General features: G+C 40.0%; 1 protein-coding gene across 4 annotated transcripts in view; it reads left to right on the top strand.

The window, feature by feature from the left end:
- Positions 1-18,319, top strand: part of Mhcl (Myosin heavy chain-like) — a 373,469-nt gene that overhangs the window by 58,849 nt on the left and 296,301 nt on the right. For all 4 annotated transcript variants that reach the window (XM_067784376.1, XM_067784369.1, XM_067784360.1 and 1 more), the window contains exons 2-3: positions 16,050-16,711; positions 16,779-17,084. In XM_067784376.1, coding sequence (XP_067640477.1) covers positions 16,535-16,711; positions 16,779-17,084 — 483 coding nt within the window. In that variant the 5' untranslated portion in view covers positions 16,050-16,534. The remainder of the gene's footprint in view (positions 1-16,049; positions 16,712-16,778; positions 17,085-18,319) is intronic.

Raw genomic sequence — 18,319 nt, 5'->3', positions numbered from 1 at the left:
TTGCACTTAAAGTGGTTCGATAACCAAACGACAACAGAAGTATCAAAGCGAGTGGAAGTTGAAATTTCTAGCGCACACGAGTAAACGCGATTCCACATGAAAGATGTACGTACAATAGAGCAACTACTTCTACCCCCACAGAGTTTATGTGCCGAAGAGTTTAAGCAAACTATGAAGATTTAAGCAATATTCCTATTGAGAGCTATAAAAACGCTGTACCACATATTTTAATAGGTGTGTCACATACCAATTTAGTTAGACCCCTGTGTGTTGTAAAATTTGCTGAAGGATATACGGCTCACGAGACAAAGCTAGGATGTACACTTTTTGGTTCCAATGAGAATAGGGAGGACAACACTACCATTTGTCATGTGCATATCGAAGAAAATGATATGTGTAAGCTACAAAAACAAATATCTGATTTCCTTATGTTTGAGAATTACCAAACAAATAAAATGCTTTGCCTGAAATAAAATCTGCTAGTGATGTTAGGGCCGAAAAAATAATTGAAGAAACAACCAAGTTAATAGATGGTAGGTATGAGACCGGACTTTTGTGAAAAGATGATGACGTGTCGCTTCCTGAAAATTACAATATGGAACTAGAAGACCCGGCAGACGTTGTCCTGCCCTAAATTTGGCCTATCTGCATACATTTTAATAAGCTTTTCCGTCTGACTCTGCCCTCCTCAATTTTTCCTAATCCTTTTATTCACTCCTCCCTCCGTCTTTTTCGCTTCATCTATCTCCATCTTCGTCTCATTCTATCTCTTTCTCAATATCCTTCTCTCTTTTCTCTTCTCTCAATTCCTTCTCATTCTTCTGCATCCCTTATTACCTGTCCCAGAGGGTGGTATGTATTTTATTCCAGTCCCAGTCCCACTCCGAGTCTCAGTCACAGTCCTAGTCCTAAACCCAGTACCAGTCCGTCTATGGATAATATATTACTCTGTATTAAAGCAATCATCAACAGCTTTCATTTGATATCCATATTGTATAAACACTATCTAGGCATTCACTTACCCACGTTTTGGCCTATATCTCGGGACCCTAGTCACCCAGGGGTATGAAAATTACCCTCTACACAACTAAAGACTCCTGAATTAAAAAAAATGTCATAGTACCTCTAAATCGCAGGCCTCCTCAGAAACCCCCTCCCCCACCCTCTCGGCGAGCCTGGTGATGTGCTATACTTGATATCATTCGCTATAATATTTTTTATTGATAAGCAGGTTGTTTAATTAAACACCAAGCAATTACACGGATGTATATCCGCACCACCTGAAAATATGAGTGCCACTGCGTATACGTAACATTTTATTATTACGTATAAACAAATAAAAAAATTTGCAATAAAATAATATTGCGACTATAAACTGAGATATAACCTATCCTATCTCTCAAGTTAGATCAAACTACACACAGGGTCCAAAACAAATTCAAAATCGGTTCAGTAGTTTAGGAGTTCATCGCGCCCGAAAATGTTGTGACACGTGTTTTTAATATATTAAGATTAAGATTAAAACGTCTCCAAATAGTGGAAAGAAAAATGATGCTTGATGAAAGTTAGCCAAATGGAAAAGATAAACGAATATGTAGATAAGGGTTATGCTAGAAAGTTGAGTTCAACTGAAGCCGGTCATGTGGATCAGTGAACATGGTATTTACCGCATTTCGCTGTGTACAACGTGAATAAAATTAAGAAAACTAGACTCGTTATCCATGCTGCTGCAAAAATAAATGCAGTTTCGCTAAATTCAGTTCTCGTGAAAAGGCCCGATTCTTATCAGCCAAAGTCATTGCAGTCCATTCTTTTTAAATTTCGCGAAGGCAAGATTGCCGTTTGTGGAGATATTCGCGAAATGTTCCACCGCGTGAATATACGGAAGCCAGATCAAAATTTTCAGCGATTCCTTTGGCGAGAGGGTGATCATGCGAGACAGCCTGATGTGTACGTTATGGTTACAATGATTTTCGGCTCCGCTTGTTCTCCATGATCGGCCCAGTACGTAAAAAACCTGAATGCGAGTAGATTTAAAGAAGAGAAAGAAGAGTATCCGCGTGCTGTAGAAGCGATTGTTGATCGCCACTATGTAGACGACTATGTGGACAGTTTTTCTAGTGTAAACGAAGCTATATGCGTTACAGAGCAGGTAACTGACATTCACCAAAAAGCTGGCTGGAACTTCGAGGCCTTTTGTCAAACTCAAACGAACTTCTGCGAGCAAATTATAAAAAGTCGAAGCCGGGGGAATACACTAATACTAGGAAATTTATGTGTAGTCGTGAATCAAATTGCGAGAAAGTGCTAGGCATGCACTGGCATGCAAATAGCGATGCATTCACTTTTAAGCGTCCGACTAAAGGGGAACTGTTGGGCCTCACAATATCTAACTTTGATCCGTATGGGGTTTTATCTAACATAACGTTAGTACCAAAAATTTTGCTGCATTTGACTGGCATGATCCCATACCGAATGAAATTAACGAAACCTGATATCATTGGTACAGGTACAGCATTTAATATACCCAGATGTTATCATTTAAATTTTGGGGATCCCTCAACCGATATTCAGCTGCATTTATTTGTCGATGCCAGCGAGCTTGCTTACGCGCATTACGTGTTACGATCCGTGATCGAACCTAATTTTTTAAATCATAATAGCTCTGAAATTGGGGATCGAATTAATGGCATATTTTAACTAGCGACAAATAGTACACGTTAAATCCATAACGTATTATAATTTTTAGAAAAAGCTTGACAGTTGCATAGTTATCGCTTGAGTTAAAATGATTTTCAGTCACTGATCGTAACACGTAATACGGGCCCTAGGTTGCCCAAACTACATTCAAACATCTGATTTCTCAAAACCTGTGTGTCTTCAAACACAATGGCAAATTGTGCAGCGGTTGAAACAAACATTCTGGCGCAGGTGGATGTTGGAATATTTGCCAACTCTAGCTAGGCGCACCAAGTGGCAACAACTAGTTAAGCCGCTAGAGGTCGGTAACGTGGTTATTATTTGCGACGACAAGGAAAGCGAATGGAAACGTGGAATAGTTCTGGAGGTGTATCCTGCTCCTGATGGTCAAGTTAGAACGGCGCTGGTTAAAACAAAAGGTGGGAATCTACGCAGACCTGCCTCAAAGCTAGCGGTACTGGGCGTAAAGAGTGAACCTCAAATCACTGATGCTTCTTCGATTCGCGGGGGGGGGGGGGGGGGGGGGCGGAATGTTACGGACCCAACTGAGCCAAACAAAACTTAAGTTCCTTTTTTTCGTATGGTAACTCTTATTTTATTGTAACTTGAATTCTTATACCACTGTGAATATTGTATAATTCGATTCTTTGTAAAATTGGCCGTTTCGGGTTCTTTTAAAACCGAACGGAGGAAGAGAAGCACGAATAAGTAAGAGGGAGATATTGTCAAATTATATTGTATTAATCAATAGCATTCTTGCTACAAATTTTAGAAGCGCATATAAACTGTTGTTTTTAATATATTTGTGTTCTTATGCCACTGCCGAACACTAGCTCAACCCTCGATATTTAAAAAAAAACAAGCGTAATAAATTTAATTAACCCACATTTAATTAGCATTAAATATTGTACAATTTAGTACGGTCTCGTTTTTTGATTGGGCTGGAAAGTTTGGGTTAGCTTAAGAGACCTAATCTATCCAGACGTTTAACAATTTTCTTACCGGTAAAATAACCATTCGATTATCCACCCTTTATATATGCATTTGACACCCCATTCATAATTTTGCTTTAATAAAGTACTAAATGGCATTTAATTGCGCTTGCTTCTCCCTTCAGTGCTAAACTTGTCACGATAAAAGCGCCAACTGATTATCACATTCACAGATGTTTGCGTGAATTTTTTAGCGCCACAAATTGTATGGAATTAAACACAGCAATTAACATTGTTCACGCAACAATTCTGTCAGTCATTCTGTCAGTGGGGCTGTCGAATAAGACATAATGTTATTACAGGTGGCATATATCAGCTGTTTATTGCATTCACTGTTATTCATGCATTCACTCCGCATTTCACTACCATCACCGATTCTGCCGCCAGTTAGTCAACAATTTGATGTCAGCGGTCTGCGGTAAATGGAAGTAATATAATGTTTATTTCAAGGCAGGCATGCTTAACCAACGAACCGATATCATTTCGTTACGATAATTAACGTTAATAAACGAAACGAAATGACTTTGTTTCGTGTATTAACGTTAATTATCGTAACGATGACTTCGTTTCGTTTATTAACGTTAAGAACGTCAAATTAACGAAATGATTTTGTTTCGTTTTCTGCCATATAAAAACGAAATCTAATCGTTTATGTTGATTATTAATTTCAAACTATGCTGGCAAAGCTGATTGATGGCGGAGTCATTAAAGGTGAAAGCATTAGCCAAGCTGATTGCTACTTTTCTCATGAATTTTGACAGTACGAACATTTCTCAGAGTATTTTTGACATTACCACCAACGAATTACCTAAACAAATTACATGGAGTTTGTGTGTATGTCCGCTCGCTGTTACCACCTTACGGCTTCACCATGGCTATAGCATTGCCAGCACAATTCAAACATAAAGTAACACGTTTTTAACGTTAACGAAAGCTTTTCGTTTCGGTTAAAAACGAGATACAATTTATCTTGATAATTTCTTTATCGATAATATTTCGAAGTGTTTAAACGGAAACGGTGGACATTTTTTGATAAACGATTAGCATAACGTTAAGGTGCATCACTGTTTCAAGGAAATTAAGCAAGGTGCTACTAGTAAGTGACAGCGATGACATAAGATGACAAGTAAACCATTCACACATTGTCGGAGTTTTCGGATCTCGCAGCAACAACCTTCTAGTATTTTTCAAGAGGGCGGTGTTATTTTTATAATAAAAGTCTTTGTATCTATTTAGGTTTCTCTCCGTTTCGTCGTCATCTCCGTCATGTTGAATGTTTCTCTTTAGGCCAACTAGCAGAGCGGCAGGTTATCTTTTTAGCTTAGAGTTAGCTTCTCATGAAGCACCATCCTTTGCAGCACGGCATGCTTACACCTAAGGCAAGTCAGTTGATACTGCGTTGAATACAGGGTGGTCATGAATATAGAGAAAGGCCTGTAATATGGTTTTCTGGACATTGCCAGGGCACTCAACAATGTCGCGAAACGAGCAATCATCGTCAGTCTCAACTCGATTGAAGTACATACGGTCTTAACGAATTGCATGGGCTCCATGTTAAGCTGCAGAAGGATAACGACGCAATGAGGTCTATGCGAGCACACACAAAATTGTAAGCATAGTGTAACGAATTTACTTGCAAATCCTCTTATTTGCCCCTTTTGCTAAGTTCGTATCACTAAACTGTTGAATAAATAACTCCAATATTGAATAATGGAAAAATGGCCTTTATTAAAGTACTTCACAATAACACTTATACTTTGCAACTAGCTGGCTTAATAACCAAACTGATAGCTTAACTGAAACTGGCTTTGAAAATAATACTGCTATGGCTCGCTAGATAGCGTCTTAATCGAAACTGCTTGATAGCTCAAATCAAACTGAATTCCAGCGCCTCTACATTTGCTGCCTTTTATACTCTCTGATTTCAACGTTCGCATCTTCTAGGCGCTTCCAGAATCTACTAGTTGCCATCAGATCTCAAACTTCTCAGCTGTAACTACAATTGCACGATTTTATAGCATCTCTCATTGCATACTTTCAGGAGTATCTCAGATATATGCATGTGTTTGTGCATTGACTCTCCGCTGCTCGTATATGTACATGGTACATATGTGTAGACGCAATTATTGTTTCGTTTAAGTAGATACATAATGATTGAATTATTGATGTGAATTCACGTCACTGCTTAACATCGGCCTAGAGATAGCAGCACCCCTTAGTTTTGCTAATATTCGTAACAATAGGAATTCCACAGGCTGGGCTATTATCACCAATGCCGTGGACGCTGGTCATCAACCAAATGCTTAGGCGGTTGACGTTTGAGTCATTATAAGCGGCACTTCTGTATATATATGCCTGGACATCAGCAGTCCACCAACGCAGAAAAAAACGTTCTAGTATTATTTACTAGGAAATATAAGGTCCTCAATTGGACTAAGCCTAAGCTTGGAGGGGTAGTTCTACACGAAAAGTTAAGCACAAAATATCTAGGAATTATACTAGATAGTAAGTTGTCGTAGAAACTCGTACATAAGTAAATTATGTCAACATTCAACAGTATATAAGTAAATTATGTCAACATTCAACACCAGTAATGCTATGGTGCAACAAAATACAAAAATAAAAGAAAATTTCAAAATGGGCGTGGCTCCGCCCTTTTTCATTTAATTTGCCTAAGACACTTTTAATGCCATAAGTCGAACAAAAATTTACCAATCCTTGTGAAATTTGGTAGGGGCTTAGGTTCTAGGACGATAACTGTTTTCTGTGAAAAAGGGCGAAATCGGTTGAAGCCACGCCCAGTTTTTATACACAGTGGACCGTCTGTCCTTCCGCTCGGCCGTTAACACGATAACTTGAGCAAAAATTGATATATCTTTACTAAACTCAGTTTACGTATTTATCTGAACTCACTTTATACAACTACCACCACTCCCTTTTAAAACCCTCATTAATACCTTTAAGTTGATACCCATATCGTACAAACACATTATAGAGTCAGCCCTCGTCCACCTTTATGGCGATATCACGAAAAGGCGTCCACCTGTAGAACTATGGCCCACTCCCTCTTAAAATACTCTTTAATACCTTCCATTTGATACACATGGCATACAAACACATTCCAGGGTTACCCTAGGTTCATTTTCCTACATGGTGATTTTCCCTTATTTTGTCTCCATAGCTCTCAGCTGAGTATGTAATGTTCGGTTACACCCGAACTTAGCCTTCCTTACTTGTTTTGAAATAACTTTTTAACAAAAGGTGGAAAACAAAAATTTTTCCTGGACAAACATGGAAAAACGGTGGACAAACGAACCTACTTAATTAGGGGCCCTCCTCTTTCTTAGGTGTTCTCGCTCTTCTCCAGCCATATCATCATTTATAGGGCTTAAGTTTCTATTAAATTTAAACACCTTTTTTAAAACACTACCTACGACTCGTATATAGGAAGCCTTGGATTTTTATCCCGTGCGCCAAGTCTATGCATGCTTCCCACTTAATCACCTCATATTCCACATGTTAGCTTTGATGTTATTATGCTTTAGTATTTTTCTCAACGTTTGTGTACATTTTGTTATTACCTTTCTTTTCTCATTTTCATAACTTTTGCCTGGTTAGCAATAGCTGGCGTCTGTTTTAAGCGGATTGACTTTTGCTGGTGGTGCTGCTGCTTGAGGGTTGTTTCATTGTGATAGTAGTCGTGCGAACGGGGGAGAAACATATCTAACCACTAAACCACCGACTGAGCGCCCCATTTAATCGACTTGCACCGTGATATGTCTATATTCAACTTTGCATTGCGAAGGTGGAGCGAAAAGTCTTTCGTTGCGAACTTCAAAAATGTAGATGCATATTTATTTGTAAAGCTTTGCTTGAAAGATCTGAGAAATACAAAGTATCTCTTGAGTAAAAACAAAATATTAAGATGTTTAATGAGTGAGTCCTATAAAACAATATGCCTTGAAATCACTACGGGAAATTATTGGCATCGGTGACACAAAGGCAGATGATGAATGGAACCAGCACGGATGTGCAAAGTCTATATTATTATTATATTAACAGATTTTTTCCTATTCTTTAAAAAAAAAAAAGAACTGTACAATCATGACAGCCGTTTTTACTGCTATTTACATTGGTCATTGGCTCTAAACCACGTGCCAAGTGTTAGCCTCTATTTCATCTAGATTGCCATTACTTTGTGAACTATGTATGTTCCAATTTGAACCATCCCATTTTGCTGTGAAAAAACCCCAATTTTGGATAATAGCTCTCAGCTAGGTTAGTTTAGGTTAGGTTGAACGGCCGGTATGAGGACCTCACATTAGACTATAAGTTTATTTAACGACCAAACTGAAAAACCCTATCAAAAACCAGCAACTATATTATAAAATAACTCCGTCCTCTTGGCAAATACTAGTAGCTTTCTAGGACCAATGCCACTTGCTGTTTCTAGATCTGACAGCTGTATCACTCCTAATAACTGGAGTCTTAGCCTGGCAAGCGTAGGGCACGAGCAAAGAACGTGCTCGATCGTTTCCTTCTCCAACCCGCACTTCCTACATCTGCCATCACTGACCAAGCCTAATTTAAAGGCATGTGACGCCAGAAGGTAGTGTTCAGTCAGAATACCCGTCATGAGTCTACAGTTCTCTATTTTGAATGATAGAAGCAATTCAGCTATGTCTTGATAATTTTTTAAACCGTTTGTGAATTACAAGATGATTTTTTGAAACAATATTCAAAAGCAAAATGCGCATAATTAGGTTAGGTTAGGTGGTAGCTACCCTGATAAGGATAGCTCACTTGGACAACACGAAGGTCCGTTGTGATACCACATACACCAAAAATAACGGTGACTTAGATCTAGCTACTTAGAGAATCGTTGGGTAGAAACGATAAAGCCCCGAATGATACCGATCTCAAGTTTGGATAAATCCTCGGGAGATCCCAGTGAGTCGCAACCGAAGTACTTTCGCCTAGTTCTGGCAAAAGCTGGGCTATCAAGCATAAAGTGATTTGGTGATTCCACCTCATCATCCTCCATACAGCTGCAGCAGGATGGAGTTTCCAGTATATTGAGATCTACCGCATGGATGCCCTGTCAATACTCCAATGACCATTGATAGTGGAGCCTTAGTGAACCCAATTAATTCAGCATACTTCCTGCCATCCACTTTCGGCCAGAAAGATCTTGCTACTCTGCAAGACGTGATGTCCGCCCAATGTTTGCTGAGCTGACTCGAGGCCCAGCTATGGAGGAGCAATCCACAGGTGGCCAGCGGAATCCCGAAATCGCTACAGCCATCTTCATCCGGTTCAGTTGTACCCATTCGGGTTATAAGATCCGCTTGACAGTTACCCGGGATATCACTATGGCCCGGGACCCAGATAATCTTAATTGTAAAATAATTCGATGCAATCGCAAGCGAGATCAGGCACTCCTAGACCACCCTCGATCGCACTGTAGTTGAGCTCAAGGCCTTGATAGCCGCTTGGCTATCAGAATAGATGTTAACAATAATGATGTCGATGTAACGCATAATTAGCTTAAGTAATTTGAATGAACTTGAAGTTAGCGAAGACCATCGGTGGATTAAAAAATGAAATCGTCGGTTCTAGTGTCAAATTATGTGCTAATTAATTCCGAAGAGAAGAAATTTGTCACGCTATTTTAAGTGCTTCTCCAAGTTCACAAAGCGCAAAAAAAAAATACTTAGAAAAGCGCGTCAAATTCTTTCTCCTCGAAATTAATTAGCAAATAATTTGCGACAAAATAATTTTTTAATTTTTTATTCGCCGAAGGTGTTTCTCTAACTTTACGTTCATGTCATTTAAACACAAGCGCCTAGCTTACAGCAACCTAAGTGTTCTTGTTGTTGTAGCGGTAAGGAAAGGCCTCGGGGAGTGTTATCAATGATGATGGTCCTTTGCCGGATGCAGGTCCGGTACGTTCCGGTAACAAGCACCATTAAGGCACCAGCCCGACGATCTCGGGAACGATTTAGTAGGACCACATGGAACCTTCAAGGATTTCCTCCCACCCCCTAGATACATGAGAAACTTGGGGTCGCCAGAGCTTTGGCAGTAAAAGTAGCAGGATTCGTCTCGGGTACGTTAGGTTGGAGAAGCTATATTTTGGGCTGGCAACACCTTGAAAGGGTTGCACTAGACAACCACTTAAATCAATTTGGTATTTTAGTCGCCTCTTATGACCGGCATACCTGCCGTGGGTATGTTCTAAGCTCCCTAAACCGCTGGGGTGACATAGACTGAAGTGTTTTGACAAATTAATGAACTCACCTCTTTATATTGCTACGCATACTCGCCTAAAAACCTCTTGAACTTTTACAGTGGGACTTCCTATTTTTCCCTCTCATAGTCCTAGTCCAGTAATAAACCACGAATACACGCGCAGTCCCGAAACCTCCAAATGAGAGCCATGGAAAAGGCGTAATCGCGGCTAGATTGCCTCAGATCCCGGGACTAAGGGTTTTCTCCTCATCCTTACGCTTATTGTAGACCTTTGCCTTTTCAATCCGGTTTCGGAATCGCGAATGGCTCGCAAAAATTTCATGTCTACCTGTTTCCATTGTCCTACGGGCTCTTGCCAAGCGTTTGCATTCACGATTCGTTAGGTCGCTACCACTCTTAGGAAAAGGTAGTGAGGTGGCTTTTTACTCCACCTCATATACTTATACATACATATGTATATGAATACAACCAAAATATTTGCGTGTTTGCATGCCAGTTGATTTTCCAGCCATTGTTAGTTGTCCTCTGATTGCGCAGATTTTTCTTGCTTGTATAGTTTTTTTAGTGTTGTTGTTTCATATATTAGTGTATTTTAGTGGGCGGTCAAGTCTAGCTCATATACTAAATCTTGCTTGATACCATTTCGCCTCATTCTCCGTCTCCCCTCTGTCCGCTTAAGTTGCAGTTGTTCTTGCTGTTGAACGTTTCGGGGTTTCCTCGTTTTTTTTTTCTTTTTGTTTGTTGAATTTTTCTTCATGTTTTCGCTTGCCGGAAAAATTGCAAATCGAATTAGTTTGTCGTATTCTTCGTTGGCATGCCATGAATAGTCGGCGAGGCAAAAGTCAAGCCAATGCAGAGAAACAATTCACAGTGCGGGAAGACTGACTTAAAATTATAAGAAAAAAAGTAACAACAAGTAAGGAAGTCTTAAGTTCGGGTGAAACCGAACATTATAAATCCACTTGGGAAATGAATACCATTGATATAAAGCTCTTTTTGCAAAGATATAGCTTGTTTTATTCGTCCACGACCCTTTTAAAAATCAAAGGATTCCTGATAGTAAAGGCAACCTCTCTGCCGAATTTTGTTACGATAAGTTTAACGATATTTGATTTATGATTAATAATATTTGTAAAATTGATTTTATCACAAGCAGGCGGTGCCACGACCATTTTAAAGTTTTTTTTTTAAATTTGTATCAAGAGTCTCAATATCAGGCCACACATCAAATTTCAACATTCTTGGTGTATTATTTGCTAAATAATCAGGTTTTTGAGTTTTCCAAAATCTTATATATTGTAACGAATTTTGAGAAATTCCGCTTATTCCACACCTTCTGCTAACGTTCGAATCGCTAAACTGTTGAATAAATAACTCCAATATTCAATAATGCAAAGTGGTCTTTATTAGACTACTTTGAGGTACTTCACAATAACACATATACTTCACAACCAATAGCGTGTTTAAATCAAACTGATTACTGACCACTCAGCTTGCGCTGTTTTTATACTCTCCGTTGCTTCATTCGCATATTTCTACTAAAGTCTAGACGTTTCGCCTTCTAAAATCTCTTGCTTGGTTACCAGCGATATACATGTTTATTTGTAGTTTATGCGTTTCTCATAGTCATATGCGTGTGTATGTGTGAGCACTACTTCGGCTGATGACCACAAGTGTGTTCGTTGCCTAGTATGTACGTGTGTAAATGGATTAAATTCATGTGTTTATGTACGAGTGTAAAAGTGGTAGCTTGCTTTATTGTTGTTGTGCCTTTATTCACTACAGATTAGTGATGCTAAAATTCGCCACAATATATAAAAAGTGGGCGTGGTTATCATCCCATTTCGCTCATTTACAATGCCAATCTATTATGGGTCCAGATAAGCTCGTGTACCAAATTTGGTGAAGATATGTCACTTTACTTTATTACTTTTACTTTCGGACGGACGGACATGGCTCAATCAAATTTTTTTTGATACTGATGATTTTGATATATGGATGTCTATATCTATCTCGTTTCCTTTATACCTGTACAACCATCCGTTATCCAATCAAAGTTATAATACCCTGTGTACAAGTACAGCTGGGTATAAAAATAGTAATTAATTTATTCACTCATTCATTCATTGATTCCAGTTGTGGAAGACTTAATGTGGAAAATTGCATTACAAACGCAAAATGTAAAAGTGAAATTGTATCAATTTCGTTACGTCGTCCGTCGGTCGGCTTTGCCACCAAGTGACGAATTGGCTTTCTGTCTTTCTACAGACGTTTGATTTTATACCCACTCGTCGACTTGGGCACACTTTTAGCTTCCTCTTTGCTCACTCGCTAACGAATCGTTTTGCTCAGTGACGCGTCTGTCTGTGTGAAGAAAAATATAAATAATTGCAAGGCGCGACAACCTCCGAAGAGATTTTAGGACAAGCTTATCTTCCAATTTGCGTCGTGCTCATTTAATTATTCCGACAAATTCCGGGACAGTGCCTACCTGTTTTACGCCGACTCCGAACGGCATCTGCAAAGCAGATCACTTTTCACTGAGAAGCTTTTCATGGCAGACATACACTCGGAGTGTTTGCCAAATCAGAGTTTCTAACCGCTTACAATTATGTAGGCCAGATTTGGGTATTTCCGGCCGTAAGTTGAATATAACACGACAGCTGAGCACATCGTGATTCTCGCAAAGCTCTCCATTTTCCCGGCCTTCAGTTAGTTGCTGCATTAGCAGTATATGTAGAGCTTAGATTTTCTCGAAGACAAGCGAGGATTTCGAAACAAGAGAAAACGAAAACTCGACTTGTCACGAGATTCTCGAATTTCGATATACGCGTGAGGCTCGCGAGCTTCTCGGCATTCCATTTAATCGCTGACACTCTCCGTTCAGTTCAGTTCTCATGTGCCTGGCTTGGACCAAGAGATTAGCGTGACAGTTAGCATGGTGGGAGCCCCCCGCGTTTGCCAATTGTTGCTCTACAGCAGTACTAGGCCACCGGAGGCTACCTAGCCCTGCCCTTTATATTAAGCTTACGCACTTAACCATGTCAAACAGCACAGGCAGCAAGTACTTGCTCCCATCAAAAAGAGTTTCAGTGCAAAGTTGAGGACAACTTCACTTCAAACTAGCAACCTAACGGAGGACTCTATTAACAGGCTCTACGCATCAGTTTTCTCGGGTAACCATTGGTGGAAAAGGGCTATTTTCACAGTATATACCCTGAACAACCACCGTGGTGTGATGGTAGCGTGCTCCGCCTACCACACCGTATGCCCTGGGTCCACACCCCGAGCAAAGCAACATCAAAATTTTAGAAATAAGGTTTTTCAATTAGAAGAAAATTTTTCTAAGCGGGGTCGCCCTTCGGCAGTGTTTGGCAAGCACTCCGAGTGTATTTCTGCCATGAAAAGTTCTCAGTGAAAACTCATCTGCCTTGCAGATGCCGTTCGGAGTCGGCATAAAACATGTAGGTCCCGTCCGGCCAATTTGTAGGGAAAATCAAGAGGAGCACGACGCAAATTGGAAGAGAAGCTCGGCCTTAGATCTCTTCGGAGGTTATCGCGCCTTACATTTATTTTTATTTTTTATATCCTGAACAAGTCATATTTTTACTCGTCTAGCTTTACTGTGGTCCAATTCGTATATAGTAGTTTTGTGTGAAGGACTTTCGTTAAAATATCTGACAAGAATTAAATTAGTGGACGATGTGGGGTAATTGCGAAGTAAAACTTTCTCCCTATCATACCTACCTTTCACATTAAAGAACTATGTATTTTCTAGACAGTACATATGGAATTAGATTTAATGATCCAATCGGTCAGCTAATTTTGAACTACACATCGCGACGTAGTAGCTGATGATGATTAAGTTCTCAGAACCTAAACGAACTGTCTTCTCATAATGGCTTGATCAGCTTGCTTGTTGTTGTTGTAGCGATAAGGACACTCCTCGAAGGCTTTGGGGAGTGTTATCGAGTTGATGGTCCTTTGCCGGATGTAGATACGGTACGTTCCTGTGCCAAGCCCGACCATCTCGGGAACGATTTGTTATGACCACATGCGACCTTCTATGTCATACCGCCCTCCCACCCCCTAGATCCATGGATTGGTGAGGTTGACAATTGGGTTGGAGAAGCTATGTATTGTGCTGGCAATCTGAAAGGGCTGCTTTACACAAACCCCTTGCATCCAGTATTTTAATCGCCTCTTACGACAGGCATACCTACCGCGGGTATATTCTAACCCCCTAACCCGCTGGGGTATCAGCTTGCCTCGACACTCGTTTTTTTTTTTCATTTATATTCCAATGTGAAGTGATGCGCTCGTCCGCCCATATTTTGCATAGAAGTTTATGCATGCTCTTTACCAACACTCCAACTCTTCGCCCTCAACAGTTCGGCGGGTAGTTCGTTTATACGTCGGTTACAAAGCCACCATTATCATTCTTGCAAGAATGTGTCCCAGTCTTGAAACTTCCCGTCATTCCCCGGATTTTCTGGTGTAATTTGCGGGAATTATTTATTTATATCAGCTCACATTAGGAGCTCCTTGGACTCACGCTGTTCAGCCTCACGCTTTTTCTTTGAAATAAGCGTGAGTCTTCCCCCTTGTTGTTGTTTTTGTAGCGATAAAGACACTTCCCCAAGGTTTTGGAACTAGTTATCGATGTTGGTGGTCCATTGCCGTATACAAATCCGGTATGTTCCGCTTGCAAGCACCATTTAGGTACCAGCCTGACAATTTCGGGAAGGATTTATTTTGACAACATTGAATCTTCTGGGCATTTCCGACCAGACCCTCTAGTTCCATGAGGAACTTGGGCTCGACAGAGCCTTGCCTGCTAAATATGTGTATGATACACTTATATTTGTAACAGGATTCCCCTGGTGTAGGTGCGGTTGACAATTGTGTTGCGGAAGCTGCGAATTGAACTCCTTGAATCCCCCTGTCTTCCCTCTTTGCGTCTAAAAACGAGATACCTTGAATCGCTATAACATCTCGTGCAGCTATAAGCAACGCCCTTTTTCAGAGGTACCACGACATATTTCATCGCACTAGTCATTTTTCCGTGCACACTGTGAAGCTGTGCCATCCGCAATGGATGGACAAAGATTTTGCTGAGTGAGCAGGTGTAAAAGCCCAATTAAATAGTCATCTCCTGTTGGTTTTGTGAACACATTCTAGAGGCGTGTGCATATCTTAGTTTCCACAAAATTGTGATACGTGTCGATATTTTAAAGTCGCAATGAGCGCATATCCAAGACACTAGTGCCGTGAAGCACGTAATTGATTTGGTTTCGTGTTCTTCGATTTGGGGGCAGGTGACTAGCTAGAACAACATTTCCACGGGTGCCACACCCGCTTTTAGAAAAAGTTTAAATTCGCTATATGTGCAATTATTTGAAGCAGGACTCCAATATTTGGGATTCTGTGTAGGCGAAAGTTGGGTTGGGAGAGGTATAGAGAGTGGGAATATAAGTAAGCGTGAGAGTGCGTGTAGGAGTGAGAGTGAGACCGGGATAGGGAGGAATAGTGGGTTTCAGATGGAGAGAGAGGGCGATGGAAATATGGTAGAAGGACAGAAGCTGGAAGGAGAATGGATTACAGGTTAGAAGGAAAGGGTAATAGCGAGTGCCGAAGGAACATTTTTGAAATGGGGAAATCCACTTTTCTGGCAAGAAAGACCACGTCTGCCAGGGCCGACAATTTCATTAAAAAAAAATCCAGCAACTAGCAACGTAATAAAAAACCGAATTCTTTCACCTTCCTTGAGAAAACTGATTATTACCCAACCTTCACCACTGGCTATACATTGCTTCGTTCACCCGAACGCAGTCTTACTGAGTTATTATTCACTTGCCTTTGTAAAGCTAGTCAATCGACTAAGACGCATATTCCAGCAGCGCAGATGTAATTTCACTGTCAAATTCGTCAGATTGCTGCTTAAAGGCGCCAACGATACGATACCAAGCGGCTGAGTGATAAAAGAGTTGGTGATAAAATTTTCGCTGAATTTTCGCACATTCTTACATATAATTAATTAGCCGCACCCTTAATTTACATTTGTTGCTCATTGTTTTTATGTTTACTTTTCTCTTTTATTTGCAGTCGGTGCTTTAAAGTGTGAAACACGCGCACCACTCCAAACAAATAAAGCTACATTTTATGGTGGCAGCTCTACAAGCGAATGAAGTAGCGAAATCAACAGAGTTAACCTTTGCCACCCCCACTACAAACACACCCACATACTCCCATACAAAATAATAACAAAGCAAGAAACAAGAAGGATAAAACACAGAAAAGAGCACAACGCACAGCAGCTGACACCTTCGTGTGTGTAGCCGGCGTATAAGTTCGTTGTCGTCGTCACGGCTTGCAAGGACACGCTATTGATTGCCCTTTACATGCCGGCCTGCATATACGACGTGCTCGATTTCATCGTAGTCGATCTTTTCGCATCACCGATTGTGCATCAGAACTAAATTCCACGCAATCAATGGCAAATATCAATAGCTAATACATACTTACATTATCTCTAAATAGCAAAAGCAATAATAGCTACAACAACAAAAATAAATAGTAAAAACCATAAGATGTTCAATTTCATGAAAAAGGGCGTATCCTCGGTGAGTGGTGTTGGCAGTAGTAGCGGTGGTGGTGATGAAGAGAAGGAACGTCGTAAACGTGAAAAGAAATTGCGCAAAGAGGCTAAAAACGCTGGTCTACTATCGGGCAGTATGAGCACTGAGGAGCTGCTGCGTTTAGATGAGGTGACATGCAATTAAAATTACTTAAATTAACATTCAACCTTTTCCTTTCATTTTCCTTCATCACCAGGTACGTCGTTCGTTGAAAATACGTGGTCGCCGCAAAGAGAAGGAGAAATTACCTAGCGGTATTACAGCTGATTATAGTGCAGAATTTTTTGCTCAACTCGATATAGACCGTGCTGCGCTAAGTGCAGAGCTAAGCGGTGAAGGTGATAGTATTTATGAATTGGATCGCGGTAGTGAAGAAATTGTTGCATCTGTGATGACTACTATTGAGAGCCGTTATAATGGCACTGGTGCTGGTGCGGGTGCTGCAAGCACCATGAGTATACATTCCTTGTTGGGGTCTGCGGCGGCGAGTGGAAATGGAAAGGTGAATATATGGGGGTTAAAGGGGAGAAAAAAAAAAAAGCAAGTAAGGAAGGCTAAGTTCTGGTGTAACCGAACATTACATACTCAGCTGAGAGCTTTGGAGACAAAATAAGGGAAAATCACCATGTAGGAAAATGAAGCTAGGGTAACCCTGGAATGTGTTTGTATGACATGAGTATCAAATGGAAGGTATTAAAGAGTATTTTAAAAGGGAGTGGGCCATAGTTCTATAGGTGGACGCCTTTTCGTGATATCACCATAAAGGTGGACCTGGGAGACTCTAGAATGTGTTTGTACGATATGGGTATCAAATTAAAGGTATTAATGAGGGTTTTAAAATGGAATGGCCCTTAGTTGTGTATGTGAAGGCGTTTTCGAGACATCGACCAAAATGGGGACCAGGGTCACCCAGAACATCATATGTCGGGTACCGCTAATTTATTTATATATGACAGTATTCCTGCCAAGATTCCAAGGGCTTTTGATTTCGTCCTGCAGAACTTTTTCATTTTCTTCTACTTAATATGGTAGGTGTCACACCCATTTTACAAAGTTTTTTCCAAAGTTAGATTTTGCGTCAAAAAACTAATCCAATCACCATGTTTCATCCCTTTTTGGAATTTTTTTATTTTTCGAAATTTTCGATATCGAAAAAGTGGGCGTGGTCATAGACGGATTTCGGCCATTTTTTATACCAAGATAAAGTGAGTTGAGATAAATACTTGAACTTAGTTTAGTAAAGTTATATCGATTTTTGCTTAAGTTATCATTTTGAAATTTTCTTTTATTTTTTTATTTTGTTGCACCATATCATTACTGGAGTTAAATGTTGACATAATTTACTTATATACTGTAAAGATTATAAATTTTTTGTTAAAGTTTGACTTAAAAAAGTTTTTTTTTTAATTGGGCGTATTCGTCATCCGATTTTGCTAATTTTTATTTAGCACACATATAGTAATAGGAGTAACGCTCCTGCCAAATTTCATCATGATATCTTCAACGACTGCCAAATTAAAGCTTGCAAAACTTTTAAATTACCTTCGCTTAAAAGTGGGAGGTGCCACGCCCATTGTCCAAAATTTTACTAATTTTATATTCTGCGTCATAAGGTCAACCCACCTACCAAGTTTCATCGCTTTATCCGTCTTTGGCAATGAATTATCGCATTTTTTAGGTTTTTCAAAATTTTCGTTATCGAAAAAGTAGGTGTGGTTGTAGTCCGATTTCGTTCAT

Source organism: Eurosta solidaginis, chromosome 1, assembly GCF_040869045.1.
Source record: "Eurosta solidaginis isolate ZX-2024a chromosome 1, ASM4086904v1, whole genome shotgun sequence".
In the NCBI taxonomy this organism is placed as follows: Eukaryota; Metazoa; Arthropoda; class Insecta; order Diptera; family Tephritidae; genus Eurosta; species Eurosta solidaginis.
This window is presented reverse-complemented; position numbering and strand designations above follow the sequence as displayed.